Source organism: Phoca vitulina, unplaced genomic scaffold, assembly GCF_004348235.1.
Source record: "Phoca vitulina isolate PV1807 unplaced genomic scaffold, GSC_HSeal_1.0 scaffold50, whole genome shotgun sequence".
Taxonomy (NCBI): Eukaryota; Metazoa; Chordata; class Mammalia; order Carnivora; family Phocidae; genus Phoca; species Phoca vitulina.
This window is the reverse complement of record NW_022589753.1, coordinates 10,840,197-10,861,906: the sequence shown is the minus strand read 5'-3', so window position 1 is coordinate 10,861,906 and position 21,710 is coordinate 10,840,197. Positions and strand designations below refer to the sequence as shown.

General features: G+C 58.4%; 1 protein-coding gene across 1 annotated transcript in view; it reads right to left on the bottom strand.

Annotated features, from left to right (window-relative positions):
* Window positions 1–21,368, bottom strand: part of RIPOR3 (RIPOR family member 3) — a 29,350-nt gene extending 7,982 nt beyond the window's left edge. Inside the window, exons 1-13 of the mRNA XM_032387775.1 lie at window positions 21,256–21,368; window positions 13,647–13,793; window positions 10,483–10,561; window positions 8,936–8,959; window positions 8,568–8,621; window positions 7,756–7,905; window positions 7,494–7,557; window positions 7,111–7,154; window positions 6,789–6,914; window positions 6,562–6,707; window positions 4,843–4,972; window positions 2,922–3,494; window positions 788–918 (exon numbers count right to left, since the gene is read on the bottom strand). Of these exons, the coding sequence (XP_032243666.1) occupies window positions 788–918; window positions 2,922–3,494; window positions 4,843–4,972; window positions 6,562–6,707; window positions 6,789–6,914; window positions 7,111–7,154; window positions 7,494–7,557; window positions 7,756–7,905; window positions 8,568–8,621; window positions 8,936–8,959; window positions 10,483–10,561; window positions 13,647–13,793; window positions 21,256–21,365 (1,778 nt within the window). The 5' untranslated portion in view covers window positions 21,366–21,368. The remainder of the gene's footprint in view (window positions 1–787; window positions 919–2,921; window positions 3,495–4,842; window positions 4,973–6,561; window positions 6,708–6,788; window positions 6,915–7,110; window positions 7,155–7,493; window positions 7,558–7,755; window positions 7,906–8,567; window positions 8,622–8,935; window positions 8,960–10,482; window positions 10,562–13,646; window positions 13,794–21,255) is intronic.
* Between the last annotated feature and the right edge of the window lie 342 nt (window positions 21,369–21,710).

Sequence of the window (21,710 nt, the reverse complement as noted above, 5' to 3'; positions counted from 1 at the left end):
GGTGCTGGCCTGGCATGGGCCCTGGAGACGGGGGAGCTGGGGACACCTTCCAGGGTGGGCGACCCAAAGTCAGACGCTCACACTAATCCTTAGCTCTGTGTCTCTGGACCGGCCTGCCCCCCTGGCCTCAGTGTACTCATCTGTGAAGTGGGGACTGGAATACCAAGCTCGGGGCAGTGAGGGGTAAGGGCAACCCTGCCAGCCAGCCGGCCTGGCACCATGTTGGCTTCATGGTAGGAGCTGAGCCCGAGGCCTGAGGACACTGTGACACTGGATGGCGGGTGGGAGTGCCACCCCCTCCCCATGGGATCGTGAGAGGAGGAGAAAAAGTTTACTGTGTATCCTCTTTGGTGCTGCTGAGATTTGGTACAGGAGCAAGGCGTGAGCAGGGCAAGTGGGGGCTGCTGAGCTGAGAAGGAAGTTGGTGTCAGAGGTCAGGGCGAATTGTGCAGAAGAACAGGGAGCATGGGTCACTGCTCACTGCTGCCCGTTCGTGAGGCAGAGTACAGAGGTTCTACCTTGTACCTTATCGTCATTTTTTAAGATAAACACAAAACAGCCCATTGCTCAGAGCTCAGCACCATGCTGGGGGACGGTCATTCACTCAGTGGTCAGCATAGGTCTGCTCTGCGCCGGGCAGTGGGATGCAGGGGCGGGGGCACGAAAGAGAAACAAGAGAGGTACAAATTGGGCCCAGGGTGATGGAAGGCATCGGCCAGGAGGCCGACAGGAAGCGTGGAACTTAGGCTGGTCCCCGGGGTCAGTGCTGGGAGGGGAGTGCACTTACCGGGGACCCTGGCAGCCCCCAAACAGGGACAGGTCCTGCGGGGCAAGGTCAGCGTTGAGGAAGGCGAAGCTCTCCAGGATGCACTCCATCAGGCTCTCGGCAGAGGCGTGCTCCTGGCGGGCTCCGCGGGGCTGTGGATGGAGCAGCAAGCCCTTAGGACAGACCCTGAGGATGGGGGCTCATGAGCACCATCCATCAGCAGGGCTGCGAGCCTCAGCTGCCCAAGTGTGATCCCCCAATTCAAGGACGGGCACGGGGGCGCGGCCCTGCCCGAGGTCCCTCCCAAATAGCCTGTGACAAGGTATGGCTCGGGAGCACAAGGGACGCAGATCTGAAAAGCCTCACCTGGCTCACAGAGCCCACAGGGACAGGGCGAGAGACAGGAGTGAGTGAGTGGGGCAGGTGGGGAGCAGAACGTGCGTCCTCCCCCCGAGAGGCCAGGCTGCTGCTCTGCCCTAGCTGACACCTGCCACTCGGGAATGTGGGGCCAGGGTTGCCAGATCGTTCCATTTTCTTTTAAAAAAAAAAAAAAAAGCTGGAAACCTAGACTTTTGTGGGAAGCTGCCAGTTTTTAAATATTGGCCACCAATTCCAAATTATTTTAAAAAGATGGCGTGGGTCAGAACCTCTTCAGGAGGCTCACAGGCTGCCAGGTGAGCCTCTAGATCTCAAGTGTCCCTCCTCCCAGGGAAACGCGGAAGGAGGGGACGTTTGAGGCACCCCCTGACTGGCGGGGGTGGGGAGAGAGTGTTGGTGCCACCGCTCTCAAAGGCAGGTCCCTTCCTCGGCGCTTAGAAACCCACCGCGGGAGATGTTGGTCTCCTCTCGATTCATGGCGGGACTCCGGGGCTGGCTGTGTCCCCATCCCCGGCACGCCCAGGCCTCGTCCCACACAGAGTGCTCCCAGATCCTGCCTTGGGAGCCAGAACGAGGCTCCCAAAGGTGGAGCCCACAGAGAAAACCTTGACTAACGAGAATAACAAGGCTAGTTGCAGAGATTCCCTCTCCTGATAGAAAAAAAAATGGGGCGGTCTCTCTTCCTTGGGTATGGGTATATATGCGTGTACACACACACATACACACACACACACACACAGTCGGTTCTCCTAGAAAACCTTGACTAACGAGAATAACAAGGCTAGTTGCAGAGATTCCCTCTCCTGATAGAAAAAACAAATGTGGGGGGGGTCTCTCTTCCTTGGGTATGGGTATATATGCGTGTACACACACACACACACACACACACACACACACACACACACACTCGGTTCTCCTAATCCGCGGTGTACCAAACATCACTCCTAGGAGAAACGCAGAGACCGTGAGCCTCCGGTGGTCACAACATTTTCATCAGCCCGTCAGTACTGAACCTTGTCTTATGTGTGCTTCTGTGTGAAGACACAGTGTTGACCTTCCACCGACGATTCACTAACACTGAGCTCAAGCCGCCACAGCACTAACTCCCACCGGCACGAGGCTGAGCTCACACACGCGTCTTCCCAGGCCCATCACAGCCTCCCTGCGCTCGGGAGCACTAGGCCCCTCAGCACTGCGGCTGGGCCCGTTCTAAATCTCGAAATCCCCCCCCAAATAATTTCTGAAGAGAGCCGTTAAACTACTTCAGTCCCAGTGTGTACATAGGTGCTCGCGTTACACGTTTTATTGCCCATACATTTAAAATTATGTAATTGGAAAAACTGAATAATCTGCCCAGGCCAGCACCGCTGAGAGCCACCCGAGGACGGCCCTCGCCACAGGCCCTGCCGAGAAGCAGGTTCAGGGGAAGGTGTGCGGCTGCGCGGGGCCTTTGTGGCACCAGCTCTGACCCCGAACACACCCCAGGTTTGGGAATGGAACACCCAGCTTCAGCCCCAACCTGCCCGGGTCAGAAGATGCCAGATGGGGCCGGATTCTTGGCCAGACGTGGAGCGGGTTATCTACTGTGATCCCCGACTTCCTTTTATAATCCTCCTCCCGGCCACTGAGGACCTTTGTTCTCCCCACTTGACAGATGCGCAGACTGAGGCCCCGAGGGAAGACCTTGCCCAGGATGCTGGCCCAGGCCGGCTGGCCCCAGAGACTGCTCCCCCTTGTTAGGCACTGGGGGCTGCCGCCCCTTGATGAATAAACCTACCTTCAGCCGGTTCCTGAAGCCGAGAACTTGATACTCCAGCTCCCGCAGCTGCGGCTGGGTGGGGTCCACGGACCTCAGTAAATCCAGGACCTCTTGCAGGGGCCTCTCGAGGCTCACCTCAGGCCCATCCACTCTGTCGTCGGTTTCCCCTTCACCATGGTCTTTCTGGCTACCCGGGGCTGTATGGTTGTGGAATGGGGAGCCCTGTGGCAGGTCGGGGCCCTCTATTCCCAAATTCCTCCAGCCAGGCTGCTCCACAAAGGAGCCTTCCGCCAGGGGGTCCATCTCTGGCAGGAGGCCCAGGGGCTGGGGGTCCTCCTGGGCCTCCTCTTCAATGGAGGAGTTGGGGCCAATGGCCAAGGGCAGGAACCCCACGTCTGAGGTGGATGCCGATGTGCTGGTCTCCGTGTCTCGGGGGTCCTCGGAGCTGAAGGAGTCCATCTCGGGCAGCTCCTGACTCTGGCTCCGCAGGCCAGGGCCCCGAAGGTCATTGTCAGATAGGTAGCTGAGGATGGAGGTGGCCCTTGGCCCCCCCAGCAGCAAAGCCTGCCGCGCTGGCTGCTGCAGGACAGACTGGGGAGGGGGACACAGGAGCATCCTTACTGTCGCACCGGGGACCACGGCAAGGCCCCCGGCGGCGCTTCCCTCCCTAAACACTCGCGCTGCACACCCACCCTGTCAACATGACCGAGGCCCAAGGTGACCGGCGGCCTGGAGGTGCTGACAGGACCCTACAGCCTCTCTGCCCTGATCCCCATCGTCCTTCGAACTCACTCCTTTCCAGCCCCTGAGGCCACCAAGCTGTTGGCCTCCAGGCTCCGCGCCTTCCTGGCCAAGGGCCTTTGCAGTGACTGTTCTCTCTTCCTGGAACGTTCTTCCCCCAGGTCTTTGTGGTCGTGCCCTTGTCCCCTCAGGCCCTCAGTCAAATGGTACCTTTTCTGGGGACCTTCCCCTGCACACCCTATTTTAAGGAGCAAGTCCCACCTTGCCCCAGCAGTCCCCTCCCCCTTCCTGGCTTTTGTTCCCACGGTCCCTACCCCCTTGGGCAGGCAGTGCTCCCTGAGGGCACCGTCCTCACCTGGCCTAGAACAGAGCCTGGCACAGAGTTCTGAACGAGTGACGTGAATGGGCAAGCCCTTGCCCCCTCTGCCGCAGCCCTCCCCCGCCCCCCTTAGGCAGACCACTGATAACTGATGTTCCCACAGCACCAGCTATTCTCGTCAGTCCTTCTCCCAAGCACCTCTCATGTATTAACTCGTTTAATCCTTGCAAACCCCCACCAGAGTGGTGCTGTTGTTCGCAGTTCTCTGATACAGAAATTGATGGCCAGAGAGGTTGAGTGACTTGCCCAAGGTCACACAGCAGGTGAGAGGCATAAACAGAATTTGACCCCCGCCTGTCTAGTTCCAGAGTCCATACTCTTTTTTTTTTTAAACTGAAGTATATGCCGGGCCCATCATGGCCAGAATATGGAAGAAGTTGATAACAATAGTTGGCTCTAAGGGAGGGACCCAGATCTCTGGAGGTCACGGGAAAGAGATGTTTTACCATGCACTATGTCAAGGTATTACCTACTAGAAACATACATTAAATTTAATTTTAAAACAAGTAAATCGGAGGCCAAGGTTATGGCGGGGGTGGTAGAACCATCCAGAGAACCCCACTCCAGGCTTCCAGGAGAACCAGCCAAACCCGGAACCAAGTCCAGAGGCCCCCAGAATGGAGGGCTGACAGCGAGGAAGAAAAAGCACCGGAAACCACCCAGGATGTCCCCAAAACAAGGGAGGCTGAGTCCAGAGTCTGCTACCTCCGGGGGCGCCAGGCTGCTCCGCCCAGCCCCGCATGCTGGCCCCCGGGGAGCTGCCCCCATCCGAAATCCCAGCGTGACCGCAGCATCCCTGCCCTGGGGAGGCTCACTCACCAGGTAATACCTCTCTCGGAAGCTGGGGGTGCTTGGGGGTGTCCAGTTGTACAAGGAGCCCTTCCTGCTGCCCATGGAGAACTTGCCTGTGGGGCTGGGTGACATCAGGAGGCTCTCAGTATCAAACGGGCTGGAGGAGAGAGCAGAAGGGCAGGGTGCCATCACCGCCAGGGGGGACCCCGGAGCACAGACCAGACCCGGGGGACTTATAAGAGGGATGGAGGCTTGGCGGGGGCCTGGCCTGGCCTGGGGTCACAGGCACGGCCTGGGGACTCGTGCACATTCGCAACCCCCTTGGGAACGTCTCAGACTCCCACCACCCTGAGGGCCCTGAGCCAAATGGCCAGGGGCAGCCATCGGCCACCACTCATGTGAATGGCACCCCCTTTAGAGGTCCCCTCAGAAGCTCAGCAGAGGCACAGTGGACACTCAGTTCTGCCATTTTCTGGGTCAACAACGTCACCATCCCTCTCGTCCTCATCTGTAAAAGGGACGCCATAATCTATTAAAGGACCTCTGTCGGTCCTGGTCACAGGTAAGGCTGGGAATCCAAAGTGAACGTGTGAGATACAGGGGGTGTGGGGCTCAGCTGGGCCCTCCCTGAGCCTGCCCAGGGAGCCAGGAGGTCTGGGTAGCCTCCCCGCCTCACAGAAACCTGCTCGCTCTCCTTCGCTTAAAGGCCTGGCTCTCGCTGTGTGGGGCCCAGACGCTGCAGGCACCTCCTGGGAAGCCTTCCCTGCCTGCCTAGGGCGGCTGCTGCCAGCAGGATGCTTGCGGCCTTGGATTTGCCTGGCCTCCAACTGGATGGTGCTGGGCTGCCCACCACCCTATAGACTTGAGGAGCGTCCCGCGGAAGAAGTGTGCTCAGCCCCCACTAGACAGATGAAGACACAGGCTGGGGGTGCTCACTCGCCCCAATTCACCCAGCTCACTGGGGAGAAAGCAGCATCCAGTGACCCCAGGCTCGGACGCCCACCCCAGGAAGAAGAAACCGGAGAGACTGGCCCCAACCAGTCGGAGCAAGCACCAGAACGGAGGAAGCAGGCCTCAGCCCTTAGTTCCTGCTGCACCTGCCTTGGGAAGTAAAGGGAAGAGAATTCTCTCGAAACACTAGGTTTCATATGGAGGAAGAGCAAACACAAAGCCTGTGGAGACCACCAGCATTCACGGAACGGCCCAAGAAGGTGATGAGTCAGCTGCCCCAAACGGGCACTCCCCCTTCCCCCTTGCAATGCCTGATGGAGAGCCCCCACCCCGGGCAGGGGTTGTTTTCATGAGTGTCCCCCACCCAAGGGGTCTGTGGTCCAGGGGGGCTAAGTGACTGCTCGACGGCGGGGGCCAGCAGGGAATGAGGTGTTGGGAGCAGTAAGGAGAGCCCTCCTGGGCAGAGGCAAGGCTCCTGCATGGAATCCAGCCCAGGAGGCCCCTGGAAAGGGTCCTGGCCAGCACGGGTCTCTAGTTAAGAAGGGAATTAGGGCTCAGGGGGGCGGGGAAGGTGGGGTGGGCAGAGGCTACAAAGAAGTCTGGGCTCCAGCCTTTCTGGGGCCGAATGAGGGCAGGGTGCCCACTGGTGGGCGCTAGGGTGTGGTCAGACCACCAGGGGGAGCCAGGGAGGCCCCTCACATCTCTGCTCTGGGTGGGAGTCCCTGTGGGTGGGAGTTTGGGGCTGGCCTTGGGGAGGGGCCTCAGAGCCCCAGAAGGCGGCTGGCCCCTACTCACTTCCACAGCACCTCCAGCTGCAGCTTGATGGTGCCCAGCTCTGTGATGTCCAGCACGATCACCTGCGGCCTGGTCGTGAAGAAGTCAGTGATGTCGCACGTCACTGTGCCCACTGCCAGTGAACTCAGGCCCCTCAGCTCTGTCACCTGGGGGGATGGTGGGAGTTGTGGATGGTGTCTGAGCTGAGCCCCTGGGCACCCTGGCCCCATCCCTCAGGCCCCACCCACCTTGATCTCGAAGTTCTCGTGCAGGGTGGGGATGAAGACCTTCTCCTCCTCCTCCCAGGTCTGGCTGTCGTCTGACTCGATCCGGCCCTTCAGCTTCCAGCGCTGGCGGCCCAGGCGCATGAGCACCTGTGGGCACGGCCCGAGAAGGGATAGGTCAGCTGCCCCAGGTAGGCACTCCCCCTTGCCACCTGCCTGGGGGCCCTCCCTGCTGGCCAGGCGGGGGTGGAGACAGAAACCCAGCTGGGACCCTGGTTCCCAGCAGCTCCCAACCCCCAAAGGCCTGGTGGGGAACCCTGAGGCCTGACAGTGGAGGTGGCCATACCTCATACTGGTCTCCGGGACAGAGGCGTGCGTAGCCCACCAAGCCTGGAACACAGAGACGGGCTCATCTCCTCTCTGGCCTGCTCTGCCCCTGCCCCATGGACCTCGGGCCCTCACTGGGGGATCCCCTGCCCAAGTGTGGGTATCCACTTTAGGGAGGGATAAATCATCAGGATGGACAGTGACAGGGCTGGGCCGTCATGTCCAACTCAGGGGACAGGACTCGGCTGAGGTCACAAGTCCCATGAGTCGAAACCCAAAGTTTTGCCTGGACCCCTGGGATTCTGACCAAACCCCCACCCTCAGTAGAAGTCCCAGGGCCCCCAAGAAGGCCTGAGCCCCCACCCAAACTGGCTTCTGCCCACTCGCTCTCAGCTCTGTTACCTTTCATCCTGATGTGGAACTCTCCCAGGTGAACCTCCAGGGCCCCCTCGATGAGCCACATGTCCTGCAAAGCCCCACACAAGGTGGCTCACCGCCCAGCCCTGGGCCAGGTGAGGCAGGAGGAGGGGGGCACGCAGATCCTGCCAGCCAGAGGCCCAGGGGCAGAGAGGGATGCTTCCTCGGGGTCCAGCATCACACACACACACACACCCACCCACACACACACACACACACCCCGCCACAGGCTGCCCTCTGCACCCACCTCGGCGCACTCCTGCAGGCTGCGGCCCAGCTCCTGCAGGCTCTCTCGGGAGGCGCGGCTGGGCGGGCACCTGGAGAAGGCCCTCTGCATGTTGGAGGCACCATCTCGCAGGCGGCACTGGATGCAGTAGCCCTCGTAGAGTTCATCCACCTGCGGAGGGCGCACGGGCTGCTGGGCGCTGTCCATGCCGAGGCGCAGGGCCCCAGGCCTGCCTACCCGGCTCACCCTCCGAGAGGCCACACAGCCCTGCACTACTGGGCTGGCGGTCCTGGGTCCCCTGCCCTGGGAATATGAGGCCCGGGGGCAGGGACCACATTGCTCATCCACTCTGTGTCCCCAGCACCTGGGAGCGCACAGTAAAACCCAGTGACCTGGATGGGTAAATGCATCACTTCCCCTCCCCGTGCCCGACTTTTGGACTGTAAAATGGGGGAGGTGGGTTTGTGACACGCTGCCCACCACTGGACCCCCAGGAAAGCAAAGCAAGGGCATATGGAAGACCTGGGAGAGTGTAAAGCTTAAAGGACTTGCTGTGTGACCTTGGGCCCATTCTTGGCCCTTTCTGGGCCTCTACTCTCCCATCTCTACAATGGGATGGTTGGACACAGCCTTCTCGCCCTGTAAGATGGAGCATGGGGTCTTTCCATCTAAACCCCACACTCCTGGGGAGCCCAGCGGCATCCCCCTCCCTGACTCCCACCTCAGGGCCGAGCCCCTGCAGTCCCTGCTCCTCCTCAGCCTCTCCCCTGCTAACCCAGTGGAGGTCCAGCAAGCCCGAGCCCCACCCCGTGACCTCCAGGAGGCAGGCTGACCTTGCTGATGTGAAACTCCATCTTCCGGATGTGCCTTTCCACAGAGCGCGTTTGCTTCTCCCGGAAAAAGAGGAGGTGCTTTAAAAGTAGCCTGGGCCACCCCCCAGGCCCCAGCCCCTGCCCGCCCCCCTCCAGGTACTAACACACAGAACTGGGCTCGAAGCCAGGCCAGCCCCTCACCATCCTCGAGGAAGCCTCATCATTGAACCTGTTTCCCCATTTGTAAAATAGGGAGGAAACCCAGGTATCCCTCCTGCAGGATGGCCCGAGGGACGAAATGGGAGCAACAACATGGGTCCCTCCCATGCAGCTGGACCCAGGCCTGGCCCACCTTTCTTACAGCCCTGCAGACAGAAAGTCTCGCTCACCTTGTCCAGGTCATAATAGAAAGCCTGTGGGAGAGAAAAAGAGGGTGAGGGACAGGATGTTAGGGCTCCAGGTGCCCCTCCAAGGCCCATGAGGCTACATCCCAGGGGCACCTGAATTCAGATGACAGCCAGCACGCACTCCCACCTCTGAGGTCTGCAGTCATCAGTGGCCTGTCCAGAGCCCGGGGGAAGAGTGATAAACACACGTGCTTTGGGTGATGCAGTTCTCGGCCTGGCTCTATTTCCCAGCTGTGTGTCCCAGGCCAGTTACTCAACATCTCTGAGCCTCCACGTCCTCATGTAAAATGGGGTGGCCATAGCACATAGCACCCGCCCCATACGGTTGTCATGAAGAGTAAAGGACACAGTAAGCCTTTGACAAAATGGGGACTGTTGCAGTCTGATGGGTTTAAGGGGTGATTTCGGCCATGACCAGAAGAACTGACGGAGGGCACCCCCACCCCGGGGGGGCGGGGTTCAGGCTTGGGGAAATGCAAATCCAGATCAATCCAGCCACGCCGGGGGCCAGGGGGCAGCCAACAAAAAGAAGCTATCAACTGAGCAGATCTTCGCATAAAGGGCCAGATGGTAAATACTTTTGGCCTTGGGGGCCGCGTGGTCTCTGCCATGTGGTATGCACGCAGCCGCACACAACACGTCAGTGTGGCCGTGGCCACGTGCGGATAAACTCTATTTCCAGACAGGCTCTCGTTTAAGCTTAAATCACCCTGCCTGAGCCGGGAGGATTTTTCACGAGGTCAGAGATTCACTAGAGAGAGAAAGCAGGACGCGGGACAGTGGGTAAGTTGCGACTTCATCTTTGTAAGACGACTGTTGACCAAAACCTTCTCTATGCATTCGTGTATTTATGTGACTATGTGATCAGGGAGAAAAATATGGAAAGAGAAATCCTAGATTGTCCTCAGGGGTTAAACAGGGTGGGACACCGAAGACTGGGGAGGAAGGGGTGTCAAGCAAAAGGAAAGGTGGGTTAAATCCCCCCAAAAGTGTGTGTTTTCCCACGTAGGCATTTACGAGAAATTGTATGTGTGTGCTTATGAAATTAAGACTCCACGTAAGCTATAGAGAAATAGGAAAGTTCTCAAGGCTTTGGGAGGAAAAGTAACTGTGCAGGAAGCTGAGAAGCAGCAGTGTCCAGTGAGGCAGGACCCCAGGTCCCCAGCGTGGCCACGCCGTTCCTTGCCTCAGTGTGCCCGCCCATGAAATGGGAGCAGCTAGAATGGAGGAGCCTTTATACACTTGCCTACCTTACAGTCACTTCTAGAGCCACAGAGTGGAGGTGGACTGCTGGACCTTGAGCGGGGGAGGAGGGAGGGGAGGGAGGGGAGGAGGGGGAGGGAGAGTGGAAGCTTCCTAACCACCTGTGAGGTTAAATCCCTCAGGGGCCAAGTGAGGTGGGATCATCGGAAAATAAAGACAGTCCATTCCTTAGGCCTCTGAGCCCCGAGACTGAGCTTTATCACGGGTGCGAGGCAGGAGCACCCCACCAAGGCTGCTCGGTGCAGAGGGGCAGGGAGAGGTCTCACCAGCCTCGAATTCCTGCGGGTGTCCTTGTGGCGACCTGACAGGTAATCCAGCTCGGCCTGCTGGATGCACAGACACTCCCTGTGAGGAGAACGAGGAAGAGGAGTTTGCCGAGGAACAAGTAGACGAAAAGAAACGGCCAGGTGACCAGTGTTCCGGAGCGGAGGCGGCCACAGCTGCCAGCAGGAGCAGCGCTCGGTGGTCAGACGGCAGAGCCGTCCCGCCCACAGGCAGCCTGGCCCCAGCTCGCTCAGCCTCCAGACCCAACACGCTGCGGGCTGTGTGCCCAGGGCTGTGCAAAATGGGAAGTCTCTCCATCAATTCACAAAACAGCCACACAAACAGGTTCTATGGTTATTAGACCCATTTTAGAGATGGGCAAACTGACCCTCAAAATGGGCAAGTAAACTCAGCCCAGAGTCACAGCAGGGAAGAGGCTGAACCCAGATCTGAAACCAGGCAGTGGCCTCCAGAGGCCACTCTTTTCGCCCCAGCCCATGGGGAGGTCAGCAAGAGCACGCCCCCCTCACTGACAAAGGCAGGCCATCCTGGTGTCAGTATGTTTAGGACCAAGGACCAGAGAGGGGCCGGAAGACCCGTTCTGGGAAGCACAGAGAAAGCTGTGGGCCTGGAGGGGACATTTCATGTTCTTTTCCAGCCAAAGAGCCTTAGACATGAAACCTGAGGTCTGGACTTGGGGGGCAGGGGTGAGGGCCCATCCTGCTTCATCACAGATTTACTGGACCACCCCAGGAAGGGGACTCACCCTCTCTGGGCCCACTTACACCACCATCTACCAGGCCATCGCTCACTTAGGGGTTGGGCTCTCCAGGAAGAAGGGGATGCTATTGAGTGAGCCCAGACGAGTCCCAAATGTGTGGTCCTTATAGGAATCCAGAGGTAGTCCTGGGAGATGAGCCCCTTGAAGACAGGCTCCAGGCACACGCCCCCCGCTCCCACTCTGCGCCAGCGCTGGGCCGCATGTGCAGTGTGCATCATGGGCGGAGGGCGATGGATGCCCCCTGGGTGGGGAGTCGGGACGTGGCAAGTGGGGGAGGTGACATTTACCCTTAACCCCGGTACGGGGGAGGGGGGACAGGGGGCAGGTGGGCACCGGCCCTGGAGCCCCACTTCCTGCTTCTTGGCTGTGGGGACCCTGGACAAGTTGCTTCCCATCTTTGGGACTCAGTTTCCTCTACTGAGGAGAGGAGGAGGTTAGGAGATTCTCTGATAGCATTCTTCAGGGATTCAAGGACGCGATGTGTATAAAGCCCCGAACAAGCTGTAGCTGCTGCTGTCATTGGTGTTAATTAGTGAGGAACAAAGAGCAGGATCACAAGAGGCGGAGCGCGGGACAGGCATCCCAGCAGGAAGGAACAGCGTTCGATTTAGAAGGTGTGCATGTGTGCTGAACTAGGGACATGGGCGAATGGCAGCCTGCGGAGATTCCCCACTGCTGAGGAGCCGCTCAGCAAGAGCCAAGGTGCAGGCATATGAAGGAAGATGGCACATTCGGGGTACCAGTGAGGATGGGGAGTGAATAATAGAAGAAAAGTCTAGGAAGGTTGAAGGTCAGAAAGGACCCTGAATGCCCTCCCAAGGGTAGGAGAGAGCCATGGGAGAGACTTGAACAGAGTGGGGGCAGCAGGTGCAGAAGGGGTGGGTGGGGACGGGGCTGGGACTGCCGCAAGGTGGCTGCTGGGAGCGAGGAGGCCCCCTGAACTGGGCGTCTGGGGTTGAGGAACATGGAGGGGCTACTGGTAGGGGCCCCTCCCTCCATGCGGCTTACTCATGGGGCAACACTGAGCTTAAGCCAGAGTCCTGACCTCTTCTGTGAACCTCAGGTTTGTGCCCCCACTCCCTCCTTTCATATTCCTCTTCACCCCCAACCCCTCCCTCAATAAATCCTGTCTGTCCCACTGTCAAAATGTATCCTGAAACTGACCCTGTCCCCTGACCACCCAGCTGCCACCTGGCCAAATCCACCATCATCTCCCACCTGGGCCCTTGCAGTCACCTTCTCACCGGCCTCCCTGCTTCTGCCCTGGCCCCCTGCAGTCCATTCTCCATATACAGCCAGAAGGATCTCATTAAAACCAAACTCAGATCATCCTTCCCCCACGTGGAACACTCCGTGGCTCCCAACTCACCCAGAGTGAATACCATGTGTTCACAAGGACCCATATCATCTGGTCCCCATTGTCCCCCAGACCTCCTCACCCTTCCCTCTCTCAGCTCCCAAGCTGGTCTGCTCACTACTCCCCTAATCCTCTAATCATGCTCCTGCCCCAGGGCCTTTGCATGTGTGGCTTCCTTGGCCTAGAATGTTCTTTTTCCATTATCTGCTGGGCTCACTCCTTCAGCCCTTCAGGTTTTTGCTCAAATGTCACCTTCTTAATGAGAACTTCTTTGAAACCCCTTATTTAAAATCAGCCCCACGCCTTCTTACCCTGATTTATTTACCACCACCTGACTTACTCTGTATTTTGTTTATTGTCTGTCTGTCTCCCATTAGGAAGCTCCACGGGGGCAGGGATTTCTGTGTGTTGCTCACTCCCACACCCTGTGCCTGGCGCTTCATAAGCCCTCAATCAAAAGATCTGGAGTGAGTGACTGAATCTTCCCGTCCTGGCCTCTGCCCTGCTAACCAGTCCAGCTCTCCTTCACTCAAATCCAGCCGCCCTAGCCGCCTGTCCTACACGCTCCTACCTCAGGGCCTTTGCCTGTGCTGTTCCCTCTGCCCGGGATGCTTATCTCCCAGAGGCCAGCACGACCAGCCGGATCTCCTCGGTGAGTCTCCCCGGTCACTCTGTCTGATAGGCTTCCAGGCGCTGCCTCGCCATCACCTTCCTTCACTGCACTAAGGCTGGTGGGAGTTACGTTATTGATCGTGTCACTCCCTCATTGCTGTCTCCCCTCTACGCCGTAAGCTCCATGAGACCAGGGTCCTCCAGCAGCCTGCACTGCGTCCCTAGCACCCGAGGACAGGCCTGAGCATGGGGCTGCCCCCAGGACATGCTTGTGGGTGAAGTGAATAAACAGGAGCTAGCTCCCTGTGTGGCCTCTCACAGACGAGACCCAGCCACGGTCTTCAGGGACATGAGGAGAGGAGAAGCAGGCGAGGACAGAAGACAAGCATTTTAAGGGCAACAAACGGGGTCCTTACTTGAGGCCTCTCTTGAGTGCTTCAAAGATCTTCTTCACTTGCTGTGGCTTGGGGTCCGGGCAGACAGACCCCTTCCGCAGTGTGCCGTACATCTTGGAGGATTTTGCAGGCATTCGAGACCTCACCGAGTTCCCGTGGATGGACTTTCTGTGAGGAGGGAGGAGGGTCAGAGCAGGGATCTTGGACAAAGCCCTCCCCGGGGGCAGGCACTTCAGGATCAATGGTCAAACCCCAGGCTGTCAGGAGGCCTGGCTGAGTCCCATCCCATCGCCACCAAGCCGTGTGGTCTCAGGCAAGTTGCCAAGACCCTCCGGGCCTCAGTTTCCTCATCTGCAAAATGAGGGCTTGCATTTGAAGATTAAGAAAAGACGAAGAAGAACCAGATATGAGAAATTAACACAGTGAGAAATACATTGAAGCAGCCCAAAGGCCAAAGCTTTCTGCTCAGTGTGCTCTGTCTATATGGGCAAACAAGCCCGGAGGCCAGATCGTGGCCCGGGCACCTGTTGGCTTTGTCTGCCCGGGATCCATGCCCCTCCATCTGGAAATAGCACCTCAGTTGTCCTCTGGGGTACCCCCTAACTCTGCTCTTTATACATGTGGTTTGGAGGGAGGTAGCCTGACAAATCACACACGCACACGCACACTCACACACACGCACACACACGCACGCACGCACGCACCTGCACACACATACACAGGCATTCTGAGGCAGACACATGTCCCAGGCCTGGGTTAGTCCATAGACTCCACTCCCCTGGCTCAGGGAGAGGCATGGGACACAAATCTGGCCAGTAACCCTGCCTGGATTTTGGTTCCAGAGTCACAGGCAGGAAAAGAGTTCTTTCTTCTGGCATTGCTATTCTGGGGGAACCTACACCTGGAACTGCCCGCCACGTCCTTTGCATCATGTAGGGAGAATGAAACTAGCACAGGGAGAAGTGGGGGTGAGGCAGGCCAAATCCACATGACGATGAGTTCCTGGATCTAGCTATGCCTGAAGCTAGACCTGCCCATGGAATTTCAGTTACAGGAGCCAGTTGGTTCTCCTTTTTTTTAAGCCTACTGGAGTTGGGGGCGTGGATTGAATGATCCTAAGAACTGATGTCTCCCGGCAGTGACAGCTGTGTCTCTCAGCCCTTGAGGGATGCACCCGCGTTTCAGGAGTGACTGCAGTCGTACAGGGTGAGGGTCCCCTCGTCCTAGTACGGGGCTGGCTTTGCTGGCGTCTGAGCCCCTTCTAGAGTCCTCTGATCCTATGCCTTGTCCCGTAGGTGCAAGAGCAGGGCGGCTGACACACTCACCACCAGGCAGGCTTCAGTCCATCCTCTAAAGGCTCAGTCTCTAAAGACACTGTTTCCCAGATGCCCCTACCACCAGGTGCGGCTTCAGGACTCCCTTCTCACAGAAGAAACAAGGGCGGAACTGACACTCAAAGTAACATCTGGGTCAGTTTCTTAAAGGAGCCGCTACCCTTTCTAAGTTCGGGGAGTGGGGGGGGGAAGGGGGGGAAGGGGGTAAAAGAGAGAAAAGAGAGAGGTGTGGGGGAGGGGGAGGAGTAGAGGGAGAGAGAAAGGTGGGGGGAGCATGCACAAAGTCGGAGGCGGGGAGGGGTGCAGGGGAGAATAATCAGTCTTATTTAAGTGCCTGTATTTGGGGGAGTTTCTTTGTCAAAGGAATTTCACCTCTAATGCACAAACCGAGCCTCAGTTACTTCTCTGTTAAATGGGAAAACAATAGACCCTCAATCAGAGAGCGGTGCTGAGAATTCTGTAAGACACCAGGTCTAACATTTGGCACAATGGAAACAGGTGCTTGATACATGTTTGCTACTGTTACAATCAGCACATGCTAACTGTATCATTCCCTGCACCCACAGCCTGGAAAACAGTAGGTGCTCAGTAAAGAGTGAGCTGAACGGGGTGAGGGAAATACAGCGTGACGTGGGGACTAGAGAGCAGAGACGTCCAGGACCCCAAGGCGCTCAGCTGGACCTCAAAGGAAGAACAGGACAAGGGGTCAACCCTAGAAGCGTGTCCCGAGTCGGGGGACAGAGTGAGCCAGGGAGGAGAGGAGGATTGGGGTCTGGAGAGCCCGGCAGGGGGCAAGCAGGACACAGCTTCAGCTCCCTCGGCAGGTCTGAGGGGAGCTCCCTGGCACCCCAGGAGGCTCAGCGGGCAGCCAGGCTGTAGATCCAGCCCCACCAGACCCTGCCCAGTCCACACACACACACACACACCCCTGCTGTTGCCTCGAGAGGAGGAGCCGTCCCGGCCACCCCTCCGGCTGGGCTCCTCGCCACGGCTGCGCAGCCACATCACAAACCAACATGCTCGAAATAGAGACGCCAGGCCCTGCCGGGATACTGCAGCAAGCAAGGATCTGGGAGGATCGGGGGCCTCGCCAACCTGGGAGCCTGTACTGTCTCGTGAGACACAAGCTCCTGGTCAGTCACCCATGTTCCAATCCCAGCCCGAAGTCACAGGTACTTAACATACTGGAGCCTCAGTTTCCCGATTTGTAAAAAGGACCGACCCCATGGCGCAGTCATGAGACAGGCATTCATTCAGCAGATGTTTACTGAGCACTGACTGCACACCAAACAGCACTCTAGGGGCTGGAGGTAAAACAGTGACCCAAACAGACAAAACCCATGTCCCTGTGAGCTGCCAGGCCAGCTGGGGGGGGGGGGGGGGGGGGGGGGGGACCACGGGACAGCCAGCACGGGCTCTGGAGTTAGATGCCAGGGTCTCTATGGAAACCCCACTTACAAGCTGTGTGACCTTAGCTAAGTTATTGAACCTCTCTGTGCCTCAGTTTTCTCCTCTGTAAAATGGGCACCAGGGAAAGGGTTGCTACATGAGAGTTGCATGAGTTAACAAATGGAAAGGGCTTTGAGTAGTGCCCGGCAAAGGGTAAGTGCCGTATACCTGTCGGAGTTAAATAAGATAATAAACATCAGATAGTCCTTAGTGCCGAGGGCAAAAATAAAAGCAGGATGCTAAATTTACATGGGGGTGAACAGGGAAGGCCCCTCCAATCAGCACTGGGCACAAAGCCTGGTCCATCAGCACTGCTCATCCCTCACCTGCTTTTGCTGTTATTCGTACGTTATATGTCAAGGTACACTTTGGGAGGCCCTCGAGGGGGCTGTGCTCCCTCCTCCCTCACCCTGCCTGAGGCCACATCACCCACCTCTTGGAACAGGCCCTCCACAAAGCTGACATCTCCAGGCTGCCAGAGACGGGCGGGGCTGCAGGCTTCAGGGAGGTGGGCTTCAGACCGGCTAGGGGCCCTGGCCGGCGGGCGGGAGGGCAGGCGGGGTAGGCAAGCGACTTTGAAGTGGGGCTGCAGGAGCCCTGCTCGCCTGCCAGCTCCCGGGGGTCCACAGTCCCCAGGAGGTGGGTGCCCTTGGCGGGGCCCGCCGCCATCTACCTGGAGACCTCCTCAGCCTCGCCGCTGCAGCTGAGCCTGGCTCCCGGGGAGGCCCGGAGTTCGGGGCTCTTGTCTGAGGTTCCACCGGGCAGGCGCGGGGCCCTGAGTGCTGGCTCAGCCGGGCAAGGCGGTGCTGTATCCTTTGGGTGGCGAAATCAGGCTGCGGGTCTGGCCCAGTGACACAGCTGCGGGGGAGGGAGCAGCCTCCAGGGGCGGATGTTTTACCAGCTCGGGGAGGACTCAGTCAATGTTAAACAGCCTCTGGCATGCCAGACGGGCACGTGTGTCACCCAGGGGCCCCTGCCCTCACGTGAGGCCACCGGGACGGTCCTTCTGCCTGGGGTCGTCGGCACACACTTCGGTGCCCGGCTGTTGCAGGTGCGGGATCCGGAGGCAGGCAGGGCTCGCAGTGGCCATGGGGCAATTATAGGACCAACTGCACACATTTCAGTCCAGGACCCAGTGCGCCGACGGTGTAAGCTAACCTTTCCCCCCATGTCTGGTGGCACTGGGTGGGCGGGGAGGATGTGTAACACGCACAGGGCACGCGCCAAGGTTCAAGGCTCACGTGGGCTAGCCCGTTCCTACACGTGGCTGCACCCCTAACTGCTCCTCTTTCTCCGGGCTCCTCTCCTTGAAAATCAAAGGCTACTGCTCAGTTTTCACCCCCACGTGTCCCAGCCATCCCAACAGAGGTGGCTAGGACAGTGGCTCCTAGCTCAGAGGGTGCCCTCCCGACAGCCTGGGGGAGAGGTGACCTGGCAGAGGAGTGACAGGAGGGGGTTAAGAGCAGCCACGCCTGTGAATGGGGGCAGAATGGGACAGCATCAGGGCCTGGCCCTCTTCTTCCTCTCCCCACCTTATTACATATGGCCTTATATTATATTACTATATATGTATTCGATATGGCCTTAAAATAGCAATCATTCACACCTTAGTGTAAAATTTCCCCATCAGATAGATCACTTCCTCAAGTGAATTCTTTGGTTATGGAATAAAAAGCCACAGCCAGAGTCTAGGGGGTTTCAGGTGCCAGGACAGGGGTGGGGTTTAGGGACAAAAAGCTTCAATGAGCCTCGATTTCCTGCTCTCCTCTCTGAGGTTATTTTTGCCTGCCTGCCTCGGCAGTGTGGCTGTGCTTCAGCCTGGTTGGATTACCTGAGAAATAAGGCCAGAAGGTTAGGTCTGAAACCTAATCTAGGCTGTCCAGCCACAGAGCCAAGGGTCCAGACTCCTGGGAGTCGGACAGAGACAGGAAGTTAAAAATAGATGTGCTGCTTCCCTGTCCTGGTGGGCAGCTTCTTCCTCACCCGTGGACAAGGGGGCCGAAGAGACTGAGGCCAGATGGTGGTCACTCAGGGACCTCAGAACCCACCCAGGCTGGGAGTTCTCCAGAATTCCCCGAGCGGGGGATCCTCCAGGAGGAGGAGCCCCCAGGAGAGGTCCAGCCATCAGGGTCATCTTTCTCGAACCAAGATGCAGACCTTGCCGGACGTGATCTTGTCCTTGCTGATGGCCGATGAGGCCTCGTGGGACTGGGTCCGATCCCCTCTGTCCTCTTCCCACCCAGAGTGCTGACCCCAGAAATCCCGGAGTGGAGCAGCAAGAGGCCAGAGGCCCACCTTGGGACATTATCTGGGCAGAGTTCCAGACTGGGGCCTGCAGGAACATTCCCATGGATGCAGGAAATCCAGAGGCCCCCAAAGGCCCAGCAGGAGGACAGATGCAGGCAGGACCAGGCACAGAATTCAAGAGATCCAGTGCAAAAGAAAATGAGGGGCCCTTTATTTCAAAACATATTAAGGATTTCGAGATGGCAACAGCAGAGCATTACATCTGAGCACGGGGCCCTGGTGAGCACACACGTGGAACGCTCATGCAGCTGGCCTTGGCTGCAGGGTCTGTGGACCACCCCCCTCCAACCTGCCCGTCACTGCGGGAACAAAGTCCCCACTAATTCTGTGTGAATTAGAGAAAGGCCCCCGCCAGGTGGACCAGCTGCACACCAGGGCGCACAGCTTGGGAGGGTTACATGGCTGGATGACCCCCTCGGCTGGGTGACCCGCACAACTGTCCTTAGCAGCCCTGATTACAGATCCCGTGGGGTGGGGGCCCTGATGAAGCCCAGCAGAGGCAGCTGGGGAGTGGTTCCATCAAGGAACATCATCATTCCCTGGCCAGTTTACTTAGCCCCTCTCAGCAGCACTTATGGAGTGCCTACTGTATGCCTTCTGCACAGTGGTATCCACACTTTCTCCTCTTGGAGGCTGGGAGTTGGGGGGGGGGCACCTGGGCACTCGCTCCCTCTGGGAATTTCCATTTCTGGTGCTTCAGCCCCTTTGGAGGCTCCCCTTGCACTAAAGATGTCCTCGCTGTCTCCCACAAAGCCCTGCAGTCTTCCCTCTCTCACTTCTATCCCACAAGACAGCCACACACCCACTTTCTGTGCCTCAAAACTCATCCCCACCTCAGGACCTTTGCACTGGCAGCCTCCTCCACCTGAAAGACTTCCCCAGCCCCGCCCACTGTCTGCACAAAATAGGCAACTTTTCTCTCTGGCCTTAAACGTGCCACTGCCTCATTGAGAGGCTCCTCTGAGACCCCTGCTGCCCTCCCACAGCCCCCCGTTTTAATTCGCTCACCGCACTTGCCACCAGCTGAATCCATCCTGATTACAGTTTTGGCTTCTTGTTCGCTGCCCTGACAGGAGGGCAGGGCCTGGGTCTGTGCCCAGAGCCTGGAAGCTGGCCTGGGCCGAGTAGGTGCTCCATAAATATTTGTGTAATGAACTAGGGATTCCTAAGGGTGTGTCCAACTGGGACGCTCCAGGATTTCGGCCCTGAGATGCCTCTCCCCCCCCCAGGTACGTGCTGGAACTGAGCGGCCGGGAGATGAGTGGGCAGCTGGGAGAGCCTGACCTCAGGGGCCAGGCATCCCTGGGGATGGAGAGGGCCGCTGTGGAACCCCAGGGAGGAGCCGTAGTCTGGGGCTCAGGTGGTGCACCCCAGGACATGGCAGTGAAGCCAAGGCCCAAAGGAGATTAAGCAGCAACCGGCCAGGTAAACAGGAGTGGGAAGAGAGGCCCAGGTGGAGGACACTGCCTACACTAAGGCCTGGAGGGGAGAGAGGTCATTGTGGCAAAAGCAGAGGATTTAAAAGGAGGCTGGCCAGCCGGATCACGGGGAGAGTTTGTTAGGCCACGTGACAGGACTGGATTGTATTCTAGGTGGATGGGAACCTGTGGAGGGCTTCAGGCAGGAGGAGGGCTATGATGAGATTTGGTTGTTGACTGACAACCCGACCAACCAGGTTCGGAGCCCCGCTTGGCTGGGAGTCCTGCCTGTTACCACATTGGCTCGGACAGGCAGATATTTGGGTCCCTCGGGATGCCCGCAGGACAGCCCCACACCCCAGGCCTGCTAGCCGGCAGACAGCACCCCCAGGCTTGCACCGTGCCTGCTAGGAAGCCCAGGACCGGGTGGTGGCCCCAGGAGCGGAAACGAACCTTCCTCCTGGGGATTACCTGCAGCTAGAGGAAACACATGGAGAGCCATGAACTCGTGTCTGGAGGGTCCACACTGACCCCAGGCCCATCTCTGCAGAGGCTGCTCCTCTTCCTTCGAAAATTCCCCTCAAGCCCCCGCCGTGTACCAGCATGTGTCGGCTGCTGGCTGTGTGGCACCCCATTGTACTCTCATGACAGCTCTGTGGGGGAGGGACACTCATGATCCCCATTTCGGATGAGGAAACCGAGACTCAGAGGTGAAGTCACCAGCCCCAGGTCACAGAGCTGGGATAGGTGGCCCCGCGTCCCATTCTGTCAAACAGGAAGAACATTCTATCCTAACCCCGCCCCCAGGAGACTAAGTTCCAGTTCTGAACCCGTCTTGCTGTGTGACCTTGGGTGAGCAGCTCCACCTCTCTGAGCCTGTTTTCTGATTGCCAGGTGGGCCTGATAAGCTCAGGCAGATCGGACTTCCAGGACCAACTGAGATGATACCCATTCGGGTCTCAAGGACATTACAGGTCTCTCCCAGCACCCAGTGTCACACACGTACTCACGCACACGCACGCACACTGTGCTGGGCTGCAGGCCTGGAAGGAGAGCGAGCCTCGGGGTCACAGGCAGCAGAAGACCAACCAGCCCCGCACCCTCCCCCGGGGCAGAACTTACGCGATCCTCCGGCTCTGTGCGCTGCTGAAGCCCGCGAAGGAGGCGCTCCGGCCCACGACCCCCACAGCCCCCGCGTCCCCGGAGGACAGGAACCGCAGCCTCACCGACATGGCCGTCACCTCTACGGGGAGAGGACAGGAGAGTCAGCCTCACACGGCCACCTGGTAAGTGCTGCCCGCGGCCGGCCCCCCTCCACCATGGCCCCCAAGGTCCTTACAAAAGCCGCAGAGAGGGAGCGGCTGGTCCTGTCCCCAGCTGACAGAGGAGAGAACTGAGGCTCATTGAGGTTAGGGAACCTGCCTGGGGCCAGTGGGAGGAGCGAGATTCGAACCCAGGTCTCTGTACTCTGCGCTCAGGTCCTTAATGCCTGAGCAATACTGAGCTGTCCAGCAGGGGGGAGTCTGCTCCTCCTGAAACCTGCCGCCCTCTCAGCTACTCCTCTCTGCCGGTAACTA